Source organism: Seriola lalandi, unplaced genomic scaffold (genome assembly GCF_002814215.2).
Source record: "Seriola lalandi dorsalis isolate HSWRI2012SDOR001 ecotype SW California unplaced genomic scaffold, Sedor1 jcf7180002052504, whole genome shotgun sequence".
Taxonomy (NCBI): Eukaryota; Metazoa; Chordata; class Actinopteri; order Carangiformes; family Carangidae; genus Seriola; species Seriola lalandi.
The window spans coordinates 420023-437019 of NW_019523057.1; the positions used below are offsets into that span (position 1 = coordinate 420023).

General features: G+C 41.7%; 1 protein-coding gene across 10 annotated transcripts in view; it reads right to left on the reverse strand.

The window, feature by feature from the left end:
• The window catches only part of nhsl1b (NHS-like 1b), a 104285-nt gene that overhangs the window by 23821 nt on the left and 63467 nt on the right, over positions 1-16997 (reverse strand). Inside the window, exon 1 of one of the 10 annotated variants that reach the window (XM_023400457.2) lies at positions 1665-1915. The exons of 8 other annotated variants lie outside the window; for them this stretch is intronic. In XM_023400457.2, coding sequence (XP_023256225.1) covers positions 1665-1719 — 55 coding nt within the window. In that variant the 5' untranslated portion in view covers positions 1720-1915. Of the gene's footprint in view, positions 1-1664; positions 1916-16997 lie in introns of those variants that run through there. One more of the 10 variants, XM_023400458.2, reaches the window with a different exon arrangement.

Genomic DNA, 16997 nt, shown 5'->3' on the forward strand with positions numbered 1-16997 from the left:
ACACACACACACACACACACACACACACACACACACACACACACTGGACTGTGGCGCGAAAGTCTTTCAGAAGTTCACTAATCCCTCTGTCCATTTTCACATCCCCTCTCTCCCTACGCCCATTAACAAACACAGACTGAGGGCAAACAGGCTGCTGAAAACTCTGAAAGACAAACTACCCACAAGGTGCATCAGAGCTTAAAGTGCAGGACGCTACCTGCAGTAATCCCTGGGAAAAAGTGTCTGCACACACACGCACGCCAGAGGTATTAGCTGTCATGATTAATAACAGTGGTATCGAATTGTATCGACAGTATCTACGTTAATCCTGAAGTGGGTCCCCGATCGCCCACCAATCAGTATTGAGCATTACCGCATGATACAACTTTCTGTGTTTCATAAGGGTCAGCATGACCTTGGTTCAGGTTAGCTTTTTAAATATATATCATAGATTTATCCTATACAAAGGAAAAATTGTTCAATTGTGGCCCTGAAAATTATGCTCCACAAAAGGGTTGTAAGTATAAGATCATCATAATTAAGAGTTACTTTGAGGAAATCTGCCTCTTTACAGGCTCTAAAATCTGACTGAACTGTTTTCTAACTGACATGTTTTAACTGGTAAAATGTCAAGAAAGTCCTCATACCCTTGAAAGACTATTTTTTTTAACTTTAGCAAAAAAGCTTTGATCCACATTGGTGACATGGAACAAATGAACCACAGAGAACCTCCAGATCACCCACTGAAAGTGAGCAATGCTGAGCTAGGCGTCTACATCCTCCTGCAAAATAAAAGCTCTGGATTGCAGTGGAATACCCAGGTGCTCAGCTAAGGAGCAAAGTGCAGGCGTGTGCAAGATGGATACAAGATAAGAAGTACAAAAACGCTGAGCTGATGATTAACAATATAACCTCAGCCTTGACTTCAACACACACATGCACAGGCTATATATACACCTGAGATTATATTCTGCACAAGTAGCTTTCCCTGCATCAACCAGGTCTTTGTCAAACATACTCACTTGCTTAATACACAGCCACTGATAAAATAATAGCATTGGAGTATTAACAAATCCTCCTAACCATAATCTTCATGGTACAAAGACATAGTGTAGCTTCCTTTATTACCAAGCTCAAGTTAGCTGAAACATTCATAGCTAAATAAACAAGTTGTGATTTTAAGCGCCTCCAGCTGCCACCTTTACAAATGCTGTCGGGTCATTTAGTGCTAATAGTTGTCGGCTATGAGAAGTCTTGGCCCAGTGGTTACCTGGTAACAGGGTGCAACAGAGAGTTGTGTCTGGGCTCAGCAGAGGAAGCGCAGGAGGTAGTACGCCCACAGAAACCATTAGTTGAAATAAAGTAATTTAAAACTCATTAAGGCTGCTATAGATTCACTTCTGATACAGAAAAGCCTAAATGAAGCAATGAAAATGGTTATGTAAAACAGTTGAAACCAATGGAAAGCTGTTGGGAAATTCAGGCACTCAATCCCCAATAATATTCCTGTCAGAAATGATGCAAAACAAGACTTGGAATTTTTTTCAGTGTTCATTTAAACTAACTGCTGTTCCCTTGTTTTACTTTCAATGTGGAAACTAAGTTCAAACTACTCAAAACACAAATTACTGATCAGCACTGAGCAGAAGTAAAAAAAATCTTACCCTTCCTTTTGAAGTATTTAATCACAGATTTTAACGAGGTCCCGATAAAAACCATTATTCCCGTTGAGTGTATGTGTCTCTCACTTGAAAAAGAAGTGCCCTAATGAGGCACAAAAAAACTGAAACTGGACAAATCCAGGGAAGAAGACGGGATGACGGAGGGCTGGCGTCGGCTCTCCTCCGCTTACATTCTCACTTCACGGCTGAGTGTGTGTGTGTGAGCGTCTTCTACGCTGACAATGAGCCTCTACTCCTGTCTGTCTCTCTAAACACACACACACACGGTCCACCACTCCCCCCACCACCACCACCACTCCTCCCTCTGGCAGTCCAGTCCTCAGAGACACACACACACACACAGCAGGAGGGGTGTAGGACCGGCCCCTCTGTTCCTCTGTGCTTTGGTTACCAAGGAGTCCTGGCTGCCTCTCCCTTTATTTCTCATCATCAGTCGTTCTCTCTCGCTGTCTTTCTCTCTCTACGCTGTCTTTCTCTTCGCTCTGCGGGACTCAAAAGATAGCTGAAAGTTAAACCCTGCGAACGAACAGGCACACTCTCACTGGTTTGCCGTGAGTGTTGATTCTCTCTCTTGCTGTCTTTTCCTTACTCTCTACCCTGCTCAACTCTTGGAAAAGTAATCAGTGCTCTGCCTCTTCCGCTGCCACGGCAGTCATCTGGGGAATTATGCATATAATTAAACTATCAGCTACCTCTGCAGGAGAACCTTGTACATCCTTGGAAAGAAAGAAAAAACATGTTGAGCTTTTCACAAGGTATTCTCAGGAGGATGCAGCTTCCACCTGCATGCAAAGTGTAATGCAAACAGGAAACATTATTACACATCACACTAATGCACTGACATTTATCTAGTTTGATCTCATTTTCACCATTTTATGGTTTGTAAAACACCGTTACAGAAGAGGACTGCAAGAATTCAGTCCAAGTTTTCAGACACCTTCTACAACCAGAACAAAAATGGATTATGCTTTTGATCTATATATAAATCTTTTTTTTTTTTTTTCTTTTTTCTGGACGTTTTCTATCAACCCTCTGTCTGATCACTCCCAGCCTGCTGCGTGTGCACATGGCCACTGAATCTGTGCCACATGAATATAGATCACATACAATCCTCCCATTGTCCAATCCACTCACAATCTATCAAACACACAAGCACACACAAGCACACACACACAAGCACACACACACACACACACACACACACACACACACACACACACACACACACACACACACACACACACGTAAGAGTAGGACAGCCCCTCCTTTTGCGAACGTATTTCTTTTCAGCCCAAATGGTAGAGGGGCGAGAGGGAGGATGGGAGGGGGCTGCAACAAGAGCTTGAATGGGAGTGCAAATGATCCTTGAATTTGTGAGCAAAAAGGATTCCCCCTCCTCCCTCCCTTCCTCCCTATTAGACCTTGCTCATCTGAATCTTTCAGACCCGTCACTGAAGTGCTGTTTGGATTTGTCTGTGTGTATACTGGTTGGTAACATTCATTGCTTTTGCAGTCTACTGTATGCTGTTAAGAGCCTGTTTTCAGTATTAGTTGGCCACTTATGTTCTTGAGTGATGAAGCTTTGAATGTGGGGAATGTGTCATTAGCTTTTACGCAGACAAGTTCATACACATCAGTACTACTTACACCTGATGTCAAGGTCATCAAGAGTGGTCGCTGAAATGTTTAAACCAGAGATCCAAATGGCAGGAGCTATGAAGTGTTTTATAGGGTTTCTTTCTTCTTTAGTGCACCCTATTAAAAGTCAATCTTAAATGATTTTCAAGCATGTCTCTCACTAAAATTTATGGTTTAGAGGGCGACGTGTAACCATAATAACTACATAGTGATCCTACAGTAATTATAGAAACCCCAACATTTCATATTAAAGCTGAGCAGTGTCAGGCAAACTAGTGCCAAAACAATTAGACAATGAATCATCATAATGTGATGATTATCATTGAAGGGATTTATCAAACTAATAAGCCAAATATTAACTGTGTTCAGGTCCTTGGATGTTAAGATATTCTTCTTTCTTTTTCCATGCTTGCATATTCTGTCAGTAGCTTGTGTTTGGCTTATATCGTACAGTTTGGCACGCGAGCGGTATTAAGATAATTAATGCAGACACGAGCGCAAGCAGCATCACTCATTAAAGAGCCTATTGTTCATTGTCAGTGGACAGTGTCAACACACACACACACACACACACACACACACACACACACACACACACACACACACACACACAGGGCAAACAACTCAATCCGCTGAAGGAGGGCTTCATATCTAGGCCACCTCTAGGATTAGGGCGATCTATCCATTCAGACGTACAGCCATACACCCTTCCGCTCATTCATTGAAGAATGGAAGCCCCCAGTATACCCCCACCCAAACAACATCAATTTTTCATCTGTTCATACTTTAAGCAGCATATGAAGGAAGCATAACAGACTCAGTGGATGAAGCTTGGACCTCAGAGGAAGAGCTTATTTAGAGCAGCTAAATGGAGATTACCTACAATGAGGCAATATTTCTTTTCCTCCTCTGTTTTACAACTTAGACATAATCCTTACTGTTACATCTCAGAAAACATGCATAGTAAATTCATGGCATCGACTATGTGAAAATACTATTCATTTCATTCTTGTAAGATGAAACCAGAAGCAATTATGTGAGACAACTGCAGCTGGCTGTGAATGTGTGGTTTTTTAATCTGTGCTGAAACTGATGACACGATAAGGAAATCATTTGCATTCAAACACAAAATCTTAACACATGTTCATTAGTATTAGGCCCTATGGCAAGACATGCAATTATCTCTTCTTGTAAAACAACCAGCAGTGTGTTCACGAGAGACAGCGGTGACAGAAAGAAAAGGGAAAGGGAGGAATTGGGGCGATGTGAATAATTAACAAGTCTTTTTTTGGATTGAACGTTGTAATTAAGACTCAAGGTGGCAGAGTGATAATAAAGACGAGAGACTGATGAGGGCACCCTGCTCTTCTTCCTGTCATTACTTCTCATTTGGCTCTCCCTATCAACCTGGCAGGCAGAGGCAGCTACACAATCTCCCTCTCACATACACCATAGTTTTTATCTTTTTTTTTTTTTTTTTATATATATACCAGACTGCTTATTCCCTCCATCTTCAGTTCTATCAGTCCATCAATCCCCAAAACACAGATGCCTCGCAGTTGGGTTCAGCGCTATAGGCTGGCAGATATCCGTTCAAATTCCCAAAGTGCTTGAATCTGGCATCTACAGACAGACAGAAAGACACACACATACATATACACACACACACACACACACACACACACACACACACACACACACACACACACACATATATACACATACACACACCTCCTCCTTCATCTGACAGGTCTCAGCTTTTATTTTCTTAATTGGACTTAAGAAGAGAGAGCTAAGCTGACCCTCTAAAACCCCTCAACTCCACCTGATCCGCTAATGTCAAATCTCTCGCCCCCTCTTTCCTCCTCCTCCTCCTTCCATCCCCAATTTTCTATTCCTCTTCCTCCCCTCTCTTTCTTTTAGACATAAACTGCTAATGTAATCTAGACTGTATTGATTTTACTCCCCCCTCTTACCCCTGTCTTTCTTCTCATGTGTTCTGTTGTTCAGACCCTGACCTTGCACACCTTCGCCTCGGTAAGTTTAAAACCTGCAAGGTGGAGATAAGCAGGAAAACGTGAGGAGCGGAAAATGGGGCCAGGTATTTGTTTTACATATGAGCGCACACAAACACTTTGCATATGTGTGCGTGCAGCACCGTGGAACGCACAAAGTAGCAGGGTTGTTACAGAACTGAACATGTGAAAGGATTTAAACAGGATTTAAACAGGGCTCCCAGGTGACGGGTATGAATCCATGAATTTGGGATAAGTGAACAATAAGCAATAATTGTTCTTTTAGCAATAAGGTGTGAATTTTACTCCATAATCCAAAGATGTTGTGAGATTTAGTCTAACAAGCCAACAATAATGTGAAAAGGGGAAAGGAAGCAGCTCTTCAAATGAATAAAATGATAAATACTATCATTATACTAATAATGAAAACTAACTAGTTTGGACTTGGATGGTCTGCACAGGAAATGTACCAAAGATCCAGAAAATGAATAAATAAAGACGTTACAACAGATTTCTCTTTCATGTCCCCCTTCTCCGCTATTCTGTGAATGAAAATCTATAATTTAAAGCATGTAGAGCAACATACTGGCTCCCCCCTTTCTTTCATCCCTACATCTCTGTGAATGAAAGCATAGCATCAGGGGTCAATGGGAATCCAACCGCTTTGGTCGTCTCCCTGAGCTGTAGAGCAAGGCATGAATAATCTATGAGTGAAGAGTGGGGTAGAGAGAGGAGATGGTATGTTATCATGAAGGCTGGGGGGGGGTTAATGATCGTACACCATATTCAAATGCAGGATTTTCTTTAGAGACTATACAGTTATTCCTATTTAAGTGTTTATATTTTCCACACAAATACACATTTATTATTTGGCATCAACAGCCATCAGTCGTAACAAGAAATTAGTTGGTGTCCTTGAGTTGTTTAATTTTAAATATGACTGTAAAATCATTGCAGAGTTATTAAATGGAAAAAGCACCCGTGGTATATTATAGTAGTTATATTGATGATGATGTTGATAAACCCAAAAGATGGGTCAGAAGAAGGAGACAACTCTCTACAACTCTCATAAATGGGTAGTTAAAAGCAAAGTTAAACTTCAAACTCCCTCCTGAATAAACACCAACTCCCCCTCTAACACACACACACACACACTGAAGCCATGGTGACTGAGAGGCTCGGCTGAGTAAACAAGCAGTGATAACTGTTTTTCTGGTGCTAATGATTTAAGCATAGGCTAAAGTTCCCGCACATCATATACACACACATTAAGCTCAATAAATTCCCACACTTGCTGTATGACCTTTTTATGACACCAAATTGATGCCGTCTTCCTCTCAGGCCTCCTGTCTCTCTCTCTATCTCTCTTTCTGTTTTTCTTTCTTCTGTTGCTTCTGTCGTCTGTACAGCAGGCAGAGGTTACTGGGTAACTCCAGTAGTCCCCCCCCCCCCCGGTCTTTCCGTCTGACCTACTCCATTGAAGCAGCTGGGATTCCTTCACACACACACACACACACACACACACACAAAATCCCACAACTGCTCTCACTTAATCACAGTGTGCACATACTCACTCTAAAGATGAAATGATTGGCCACCACACACACACACACACACACACACACACACACACACACACACACACACACACACACACACACACACAGCTCACCCATCAACACTCTCATTTATTTTCTTTGACTCAGTTTGGCCAACTGTGGTCAATGCAGACAGCAAACCCCTCTCTGTTCACCATGAATAAGTCAATGGCCACAAGGCTTTTGTTTTTTTGTGGTTTTCAGTCAGTCCATCAACTGTGTATTTGCATGATTACATGCAGAATACGGCGGGGGTTAAAGGAGGTCAGACTAAAGTGGGTGTCTTCTGGGACAAATGTACTTCAAGCTGCTGGAGTGGTTCACAGCGAGCAAAAAAATTTCACCAGGCCCTTACAGCATTAGGCTGGGAGATTTTATAAGAGTTCAAGTTCGCTATGAAAAACGCTGAATTTTGTATGTGTCTGTGTGTAGGCTGGGTTATTATTCTCAATGAAAAGCAGAGGGGCCTCCCTCTATAGGCTGCCCCTCCTTTGTGATCCATGAGAAAACCCAGCAAGTCTGGGTGACACCCTGCAAACTACGCCCTGAGCATGCACACACCATCACTAACAGAACCAGGTCCTTGATGTGGTGACACACGTACATTTGTGTTTTCTGTTCAAACACCATGTAGCTGTTTCCGCACAGCTTGATGTGTGTGCATGTGTGTAGGTCAGAGAAATGTCTTTGAAAAGGGGCGGCAAAATATTAATGTGGGCTGAGGAACGAGAAGGAAAAATGGAGATGGTATCAAAAGTGAAACTTTGCACAAAGGCTTTCAAAAAAAGGGCAAGAAGAAAGAGATGGGAAGCAAAGTTTGAATCCACAAAATTGAAAGATTCTTTGATGTGGTAGAGGCAGAGCCATTTTGCTGGGTAGCGATGCGAGGCAGGATAGAAAAGGCAGCGTTTAGAGGGACAAAAGAAATGAGAGAGAGAGAGCGAGAGAGAGAGAAGAGATAAAAACAGCTGGGAGGAAAAAAAGTCAGTAGATCAGCAGATGAAGCGAGAAGAGGAGGGATAGATTGAGTTTGAATGTAAAACATCCACAGATAATCAATAAAAACAGATATTTATACGAAGGTAACAGACACACAAATATCAAAACCAAATACACAAAGGCTCAGCGGGCTTGGCAGTCATGCCTAATTTACTCTCTCCTGGCGTCTGACCCAGGCGCTCCCTATTGACCCCCTTTGAAATTCAAGCCAGGACAAAAGAGAAAGAAAGACAGTGAACACAGATAGAGGTTTTTCTATGAACTTCTGTTTGAGCATGTGGACAGACAAGACTGCATTAGAGTCTGGTCTGTACTGAAAAACATTGTTGTGCATGTCATTGTGCCTCAGCAGGGAAGTGAAAAAAAAGAACCGGCTAAGATACCAACTAATGGCAATAACAGCTGGAAGAGCGTAAACTGACAGGGAGGCTTGAAACCATTTAATAACTCCTTTACATTCTTTCAACACGGAAACTTTTATAGCCCAATGTAAGCTTCAGTACAATAAAAGGCAGGTCACTCTTCAGATGTACACGCCTGTTGAGCAGGGAGTTAAACGCTGTTATTTTTTTACGAGCAAGCTGATTTGTATGCCTGAACCTTGGGTGCCTTCAGAGAGGGTGGCAGTTTTGTTGCTAACTTGAGGCGTTTTATGCCCCAGTCAGGATGGATTTGTAGCTAACCGTCCGTTTCCTCCTTGGCAACGGAGCTTTAAATCTAATGCAATCAAACCACAGTGGCTTGTCAACCCCTATGAAGTTGACAAGACAATAAGCTGAAATTGAAACTGGGCCCGTTGGAAAATGGAAAGTTTTTAGGTTGGCAGGACAACATTCAGAGCAAGTACATTGAATCAAGTAGACAACATATTTTGTTGTGGCGATGTCATTCAGCTGGTTTGTTGGTAAGTCCACCACTTCAGTCCAGACTGGAAGATCTCAACAGATATTGGATGGACTGCTATGAAATGTAGTACAGATATTCATGGAGCCATGAGGGTGATTTTTTAAAACTCTCTTTATTTGTTTGATTAAGCCTGGTCTAAAATTCTGTGTCCTCATATGTGACACTCCATGTTTGTGCTGTGCCACAGCTGAACAGAATTGTCATTCAGTGTTGACCTTGGCTTAAGCATGACAAAAATAACAACAGCCATTTCCATTAGTTCAGCAGTTTTCTTACCATTCACTCATTCAGTTAAGCTATCCCTGTAACACGTCAGACATGCTATCAAAAAATAATTTCCCAGTGGAAACCTCCATACAGCCACTGGTAGTGTAACATAAAGATAGACCCCTGGCAGCCATCAGACGACATCAGGAGCCATTACCATCCAGCCACACTGTCTCCACTCATATTGACTCCTAGCCCTTCTCACTCTCCAGTGGACCCTCCGAGGACCCACCACATCAATAACCACAAGGCTTAATTGTGTCTGTGTGTGTGTGGGTCCAATTTGTGCATGTGCATGCATAAGATGTCCCACTGTCCCACTGGTCCCTAGTATTATAATGGCTTATAGCAGGCTGACATCATTCTGCCTACTTGTGGGTGTAAAAGGTTTTGTGCATGTATGGATGTGTGCCTGCAGTTGCTTCTACAATCTACTGACAACAGACTCTGTCACATATATTAATCCAGACCATAAAGTAAAAGGCCTGTATCATATCTCTATACTCTTTATCTTATTGTTTTTGATTCTGCTTTTGACACAAACACATGCTCTTGCACATATAGGTTAAGAGATAAAACACGTGCCTATAGTCTATATGCATACATGCATGTAACTACACACACAAGTTATTATGTACACGCACGTGCACACATCCATGTAGGGATGCCTGCACTCACATTATGTTGGCTGCCACACTGGTTTCCTGACCTAAATTTCAACACCAAGGCTGTCTGTTCTTCTCTCCCGAGGGCCAATTTGTGTGTGTGTGTGTGTGTGTGTGTGTGTGTGTGTGTTTCCTCCTTCCTACTTCATAACATCACACAATCATTAATCCAATTTTTTTTAATTAACTCCACACACAAAATGCCATAAATCTGACACAAATATACACATATGACACACTGTGGAGTGCTGCGCATGTAGTGGTCCACTGTGTCCACTGTGTACATGTGTGTGTGTGTTTTTGCAACAACAGAGTTTAGAGCCTCACACAAAACACCTCACAACTGGCTTAATTAAAAGTGTGATGTGAATAATGTCCAAGCTGGGATGTTGAAAGAAATCAATAGGCAGCAGCTGGAATATTACTTCATTTCCTTTAGCTATATCAATTCATTAGCATCAATATTTCTCTGCAAATTTTACACTGAACACATTCAGCTGTCACTCCAATTAAAAGTGATTTACAGAGATGACAGCAGTGTTAGTTTTACTCCAAATCACCAGCAGAACACACACCTTGAAACATCTGCACAGGTGAAAAGACAGAAGGTAGAGGTAATGAATGGCCCTTATTTTATAAAGATGCACACATGAGAGTGAGCAAGGTATACAACAGTGTGTTTCTTCTGGTTTTACCATGACCCTGGTGCTCCGCTCATGCTGCTGACGAGAGGGCCTTGTCTGATTTGAACACAGAAGCACAGAGACAGACTGAGCTAATTTAGGTTAAGTGCCTCCAGTAGCTCAAGGGCACAAAGCAACAAGCCACCTGGGGCTAGCCTGCATCCCAGGGAAGAAAGCCGAATGTGTGTGTGTGTGTGTGTGTGTGTGTGTGTGTGTGTATCGGGCCGACTCAGGGATGCCAGTGGGAACTGGGCTAAAGCCATATCAGCTACAATGTGTGCAAGTTTGGTTATTTACAATCTCTCCACCACTGAAGCAAAATTGACACTGTAGCGTTTGACCCATTTCCCACATTGCACCTCACGTCTCATCAGCAGCAACAGTAGGTCATTTGGAGGAGGGTGGGGGGTGTTGTAACACCAAAGCAACCAATCAACAATCAGAAATACAACCAACTGCCTAATGGCAACAAATATAGGAAGTGATCGAGACGATCAGCCTCGAGTTGTAGCTCAAACAGGAGGTTAGAGTTGAAGTCGGATGCGAGTTCTGGTGGCTGGTATTGATTACTGTTATTAACCAATACAATTACAACGCATCACTGCATCTGGGTCTGTTCATCAGGCCCATCGCATTGATCCAATTTACATCTTCTCTCTGTTCGTTGGTTTGTTAGAGAGCATGGGAACTGAGACTTCAACTATCGGTTAAAGTGCACTAGATCCACAACAACTTTTTAAATTAATATTCTGACCACCACATCAATAGGTTGTGGGATTTTAATGGCATATGGCATCGCTAGAAATAATCTTAAACTAACAGCTGCCCCAGGGTCTTTCTGCATGCTGCTGTCCAGGTAAAACTCGGTTGTGCAAAGTCTAACGGCATCTACAATTTGCCATTTTCTCTTTTTCATCTCTGTGACTGTCATAGAAGTTAAGCACCATGAGGTAATTTGGCATCAAACCACTCCTTATTGTTTTATTTTGTCATGGTACAACTCAGCAAAGACACTTCAATCTCATATTTTATCATTTTTTTCAGCTCGCTTAACACCACCACTGGTTTCAAACAGTGAGACTGGAAAAGCTCCACAGTCTTAAGTTCTTCTTTTTACTTTTGGGTGACTTTTTATTTGTGACAGAAAAAAACTAAGAGGGATTATGATAAGATTGCATAACATTTTCTTGCACAGCCCAGCATCATATTAGAATTTCATGGCATGAAAGCAGCACAAGTCTTCTGACTAACTATTGATACTACACTATAAAAGAAGAGCTAACATCACCTCCTGACTTTGAAGGGACTCAGTTCCCTGCTAAACAACACAACCAAAACTATGTTTTTTAAGTGTATAATTTTTCCACGTTGTATAATTATCATATGAAATACTTAAGCCCAGCCACATGCAGCATTATAAAGTGTGTGTGTGTGTGTGTGTATGTGTATGTGTAATCCCAGGGTAAAGACGGAGAGGGTTAAACATGTCTCAGGACAGGCTTAGTGCTCACAGGATGACGTAGACCAGTATCATCTGTAAAACACACACATATGTGCACACACAGAGACACTGTGACTGGCGGTGCCATCTGACTTATTAAACAGACTGTGCTGAGCTTATACATGCATGTGTGCACACATGCATGTATTAAACCTGGGTTCCTTTATTGATAATCCAATGTTGAGGCCTCGTCTGAGAAAGAAGCAGGACCCCCAAATCCACTTAAACCCCCTCCCCCTTCCTCCTCGTTCCCCCGACCACCGCTTCATCTGCCTCTCCCTCTCTCTGTCCAGCTCTCCATCCCTCCCCCTTCTGTCCCATCTAAGCAATAATGGATGGAAGGAGGGCGGCATTAATAGAGAGCAGACCTCTCTTGGCTGCAGTGAGTGCGCTCTCTTAATGGGCCCCCGGGGAAACAAAATCAGATCCCTGATCGAATACTCCCAAAATTTAGGACCGCCATTATTCCAAATTAAATTCCTTGTGACATATCGTGTGTCTCTTTTTGGTCCAGATAAATGGGTGTGCAGTGTCCGATGGCAATTAATTCAATCCTAATTCCATTTGTAATTACCATAATCCCATTATTATGTTAATTTAGTCCCAAATATTAAAGCATTTGTGTGTGTTGTAGTCTCATTTCTACATTGGTTAATATTAATGATTCACAGATGATCAACTTTGACACTGGGGACTGGAGACGCGGCACCTTCATTCACTCTGCTTGTCTGTACTATACTGCCACCTTGTGGTGAAAATGAGCAACAACTGAAACAAATGTAATTGGGTTTTCAATGTCATCCTGCATAGCTCTTTGAAAAGGTTAACAACAGCCTAAGAATTTAGTTTCTTCTATAAACAAACAAAATTAGAGTGAAATTGTCATCAGGGCAGGCTCCCCTGTGGTTTTACAAGCAAAGGAAATGGCAGTGGCTTCCTTTCCTCTACATTTTTCCTTCTTTTTTTGTCTTTAACCCTAATCTGTCTATGCATGTGGAGTCAAAAAGAGACGTTGCCATGGTGAGGACAACTCATTAATGAGACAGATTTAAAGAGGCTCTTAAAATCACTTTCTCCCCCCCCCCAAACCCTTCTCTCTCTCCTTTTATAATCAGTCTCTATGGGGGGACACAAGCTTTTCAGAGGCTCGGCTTTGCTTTCTGAGGCTTAATGGAAGCTCCAGCTGATTGGGACATAAAGGGGCCTGTGGCTGAAGGGAAGGCAGGAGGAAGGACACTTGGGCTGGGGTACATGGTGGAGGGTTTGTGCCTGATAAAGAGAGCCGGAGTGATAAAAGATGAGTCAAGTTAGACGGTAGAGCCAAGCGTTGTGACCAGAGCAGCAAGGTTTCTCTGTTCTGGTCATTTCAGTTCATTTATTTGTTCAGTCATGTAAATTTGTTTTGCTTTGGTTTTCTGGACTGCCTGGCATCAGTGCGAGTAAAGGACACAGTGCAGAGCGGTGGAGGCTTATGGGCCATTCTTGGACACAACTAATTTAAGAACTTAGATGTGAATATTTCTTTTAAATGACAACTATTTTCACAATCAACGTGACTCTTTTGTCAATTATTTTTGACAGCTGTTAGTGTGTACAATTTCACAAAATGGCCTGACCAACAGTTCAAAATCAGTCCTCGAGATATTCAATGTAAAAAGCAGCAAAAAAAGAAAATGAAAACCTGAAAAACCAACTAATTTTGGCTCGATAAATAATTACTTGGTTATCAAAAAGTTGATTGTTAATTTTCTGTCTATCGACTGATGGATTAATGGGCTCATCATCTTCGCACACTTTCTGTGATCAGTCTAGTTTACTGTACCTCACAAGTACCCAAATAAATCAAAAGGCAGCTTTTCTTTCTCTATGTTTTCTTTGGGTTACAAGAGACTGTGCACTTTTTGTGAACCACACAGTAGAAGTCAGGAATGCAACTGTGTGTGCAGACAGGCAGCAGACTGGTCAGTAAGGCAAACAGGGCCAGAAACCTCAGAGGACCAGACTCAAAGCAGCATGAGGTGGAAAAAAAAGCTCCCTCTAATAGCAGCGCTCATTAAAGAAATGAGCTGTGACTGAGGCTGGAGCAGCCGTGGAGCGCTTAAACGCACTTATCCTGCACTACGGCACAATTAGATTTTTCAATTAGATTGTCTTAGTAACAACAAGACCACTGTTGAACTGATTGAGGGTAAAGAAGAGGGTAAAAGCTGTTGCTGGAGCGAGCACAGGTCAGATTAAGTCTAAAACAAATCTCATTTGTTTTCACAATCTGTTGGCATTGTGAGAGTGTTAAAACAAACTCCTGCATTCAGTGTATAATTGTTTTTCTATATAATGACCTTTTATTCTATATGATGGATTAAAAAAATGGCCACATTTTTGTCAATGTGCATTAAAACATTAGCTCTATATAGCTAATGATGAGACTGCATGCACATATCTGATGGAGAACATCAAGAACACACACACATCTAAGTATTCATCAATCATAACTATAGTCAACTGATTAATTTGTTTGGACAACTTGTCTGATTGCCTTAAACCCCAAAACGACCCTTCACCTCTGTAATTGTACACACAAATACCCCCAAAACACGCGAAGCATGAGATGCTGTTCTTATTTCTACTCAGTATCGTCAGCTATGATCTTTTCCTCATGTGCCTCTCATCAGGTGTCTGCAACACAATGTACACACAATGTGAAACCCGACTCAGGTCAGAGAAACGCAAAATAGGAGCGGGAGATCTTGGAGACATGCTAACTAAAAAGACCTGCATATGTCACAACCATGAAGAGCCATCTTCATCTTCTTCCCCCAGAGTCCAGGTGCCACATGGTGCGGTACACTAAGCTAACCTCCAGGAGGCTCCCTCCGTCAACAGAGACACGCTGCACATACTACAGTGAATGGAGGCTCGTTGAGTGAGTGAAGTACGAAAAAAAACCCCACAAAGAAACAAGTATTAGAAAGAAAACAGAAGTAAAATTTGGGTTGTTTTTTATTTTGATAAATGTAAGTGAGATATTTTCATTATTAAACCAGCTAATGCTCTGCTGTCTCAGAGCTCCCTCTGTTTCTCTCCTCTGACACATTTAGTCAATGAGAGGATTGATGTCTCAGTAGATTCTAGTGATTATCTGGCTGTTATGTCCTGATGTGATAATCTAACCATTAAGTAAAACTCAATTGTGCACATAAGGGGCTGCGTGGCTCTATTACACCTGATCCCTCCTGAAATAAACACTATTCTCCCTGACTCACTCCTCTCCTCTCTCCTCCTCCTTCATCGCTTCAAGCCTCCCAAATGAAAAGCCAGCTGCGCCCGGACCCACTCTATTAATCTGACCACATTATCTATTAAAACAATTTGTCAAGCAAACGATACACACATGCTGAAAGACAAAACCACTTCCCTGGAAAATACAAATACTTGCTGGCTCCACACTGTGAACACCGTGTGACATCTGTTCCGATTCGAATGACAAAATTGGGATTTAAATGAAAGCCAGTTTTTATGATTCTAATTTGACATATGATATTCTCTGGGGTGAAAAGGAGTCCCCAACATCCCTGGCTTTTTGGATATTTTTAAAACTGAAAGCTTTAAGTGAATTAATGTGAAATCTGAGAATTGTTGAAGAATAAAAACTACTCTAATGCACAAATAGTGTAGATGTGTTTTACTTTTAGAAGCAGTTGAAGCTGCTTTCTCTGAAATCAACTGAAGACTAACTTATTCCTGCTAGAGTTGTGTTGATCTGTTGACAGAAAATTAAACAGCAACAAATTTCATTAACCATTTCAGTCATTTTTCGAGCAACAATCCCTAATATTCTATATGTGAAGATTTGCTGTGAGGGTAATAAACCTGGTCGAATTGGCGGGAGATTTCTGAGACAAAACATTGAACTGATTCAGCAGCCCTAAGAAAAGAGAGTCAGCAATACAAAGTCAAACCAATGTAAAAAAAAAAAAAAAGAAAGAAAAAAAAAAGTAATATCCGTGAAGCAAAAACGATACATCAATGACAACTAAGCAGCAATTTAAAAAATGGATTCATGAACACGTGGACTCTGAGAGGCACACACACAGAAAGCCCACAACTCGATTACCTCCCTATATTTGTCAGTGATGGCTTCATTAGCCGCTGGTGACACATAATGGAGGAGCACCTGTTAGCCAATCACAAGCCAGCCAGTACCTTTTAGGCCTTAAAAAAGCTGAGAGGTCTCCGTCTGTTAGATACAGAGATAGCTATTACCCGCTGGTTACCTTTCACCTCCTTTATTTTCTAACCAAATGAATGTCCACAGGGATGTGAACCAGAAAGACGTGGGCTAGAATGCAGCAGCTTTTATATTCAGAATGTGTAGACAGAAAAAAAAACATGGACTCATTCACACAGACACAAACCAGGTTCAAGACTTAATCAATGAAAAAAAAGGGAGACAGAGATTGAGTCAGACAGAGTTGCTTTGAAGGAAAACAGAGCCTTAACCCATTTTTTACAGTTGAATGACCCTAACCAACCCCTGACCCCCAATTCCCGAAAGTGAGTGTGTGTGTATGTGTGTGTGTGAAAATCCTCTTCTTTTCTTCATCTCATTAAGCTGTGTGTCATGCTCTCCACCCCATTGTTCTGCCACCTCAGACCAGCTACTGGGGGTGGTGGTTCATGCACATTCAGGACTAAGTGCACTTGTTTTTTTTTTTTTAACTCATGTGTGTTTGAGAGTGTGTATGACTGTAGGTGTAAGCCGTGAAAGGCAAACAAACTAATCTCATTGTGTTTTTTTGTTTTTTTTCAATGGTGTTTCACCTCACCTAAATCCCCTGAGTCAGAGGAGAGACGTGTTTCTCTGACTGGACGTTTTTCTGCACAGGGTGAGGAAAATAGGGTTTTATCCACAGTCTGTCACCTTAACCTCAAACAAGAGTTTAGGGCAGTGGTGCAGTTGTTTAGAATAACTAGCCTGGTCAAAGAGAGGAGAGAAGAAAGCTTGTTGAGATTGTTTCTTTTTTGTCTCCTATCCTGTTTTTG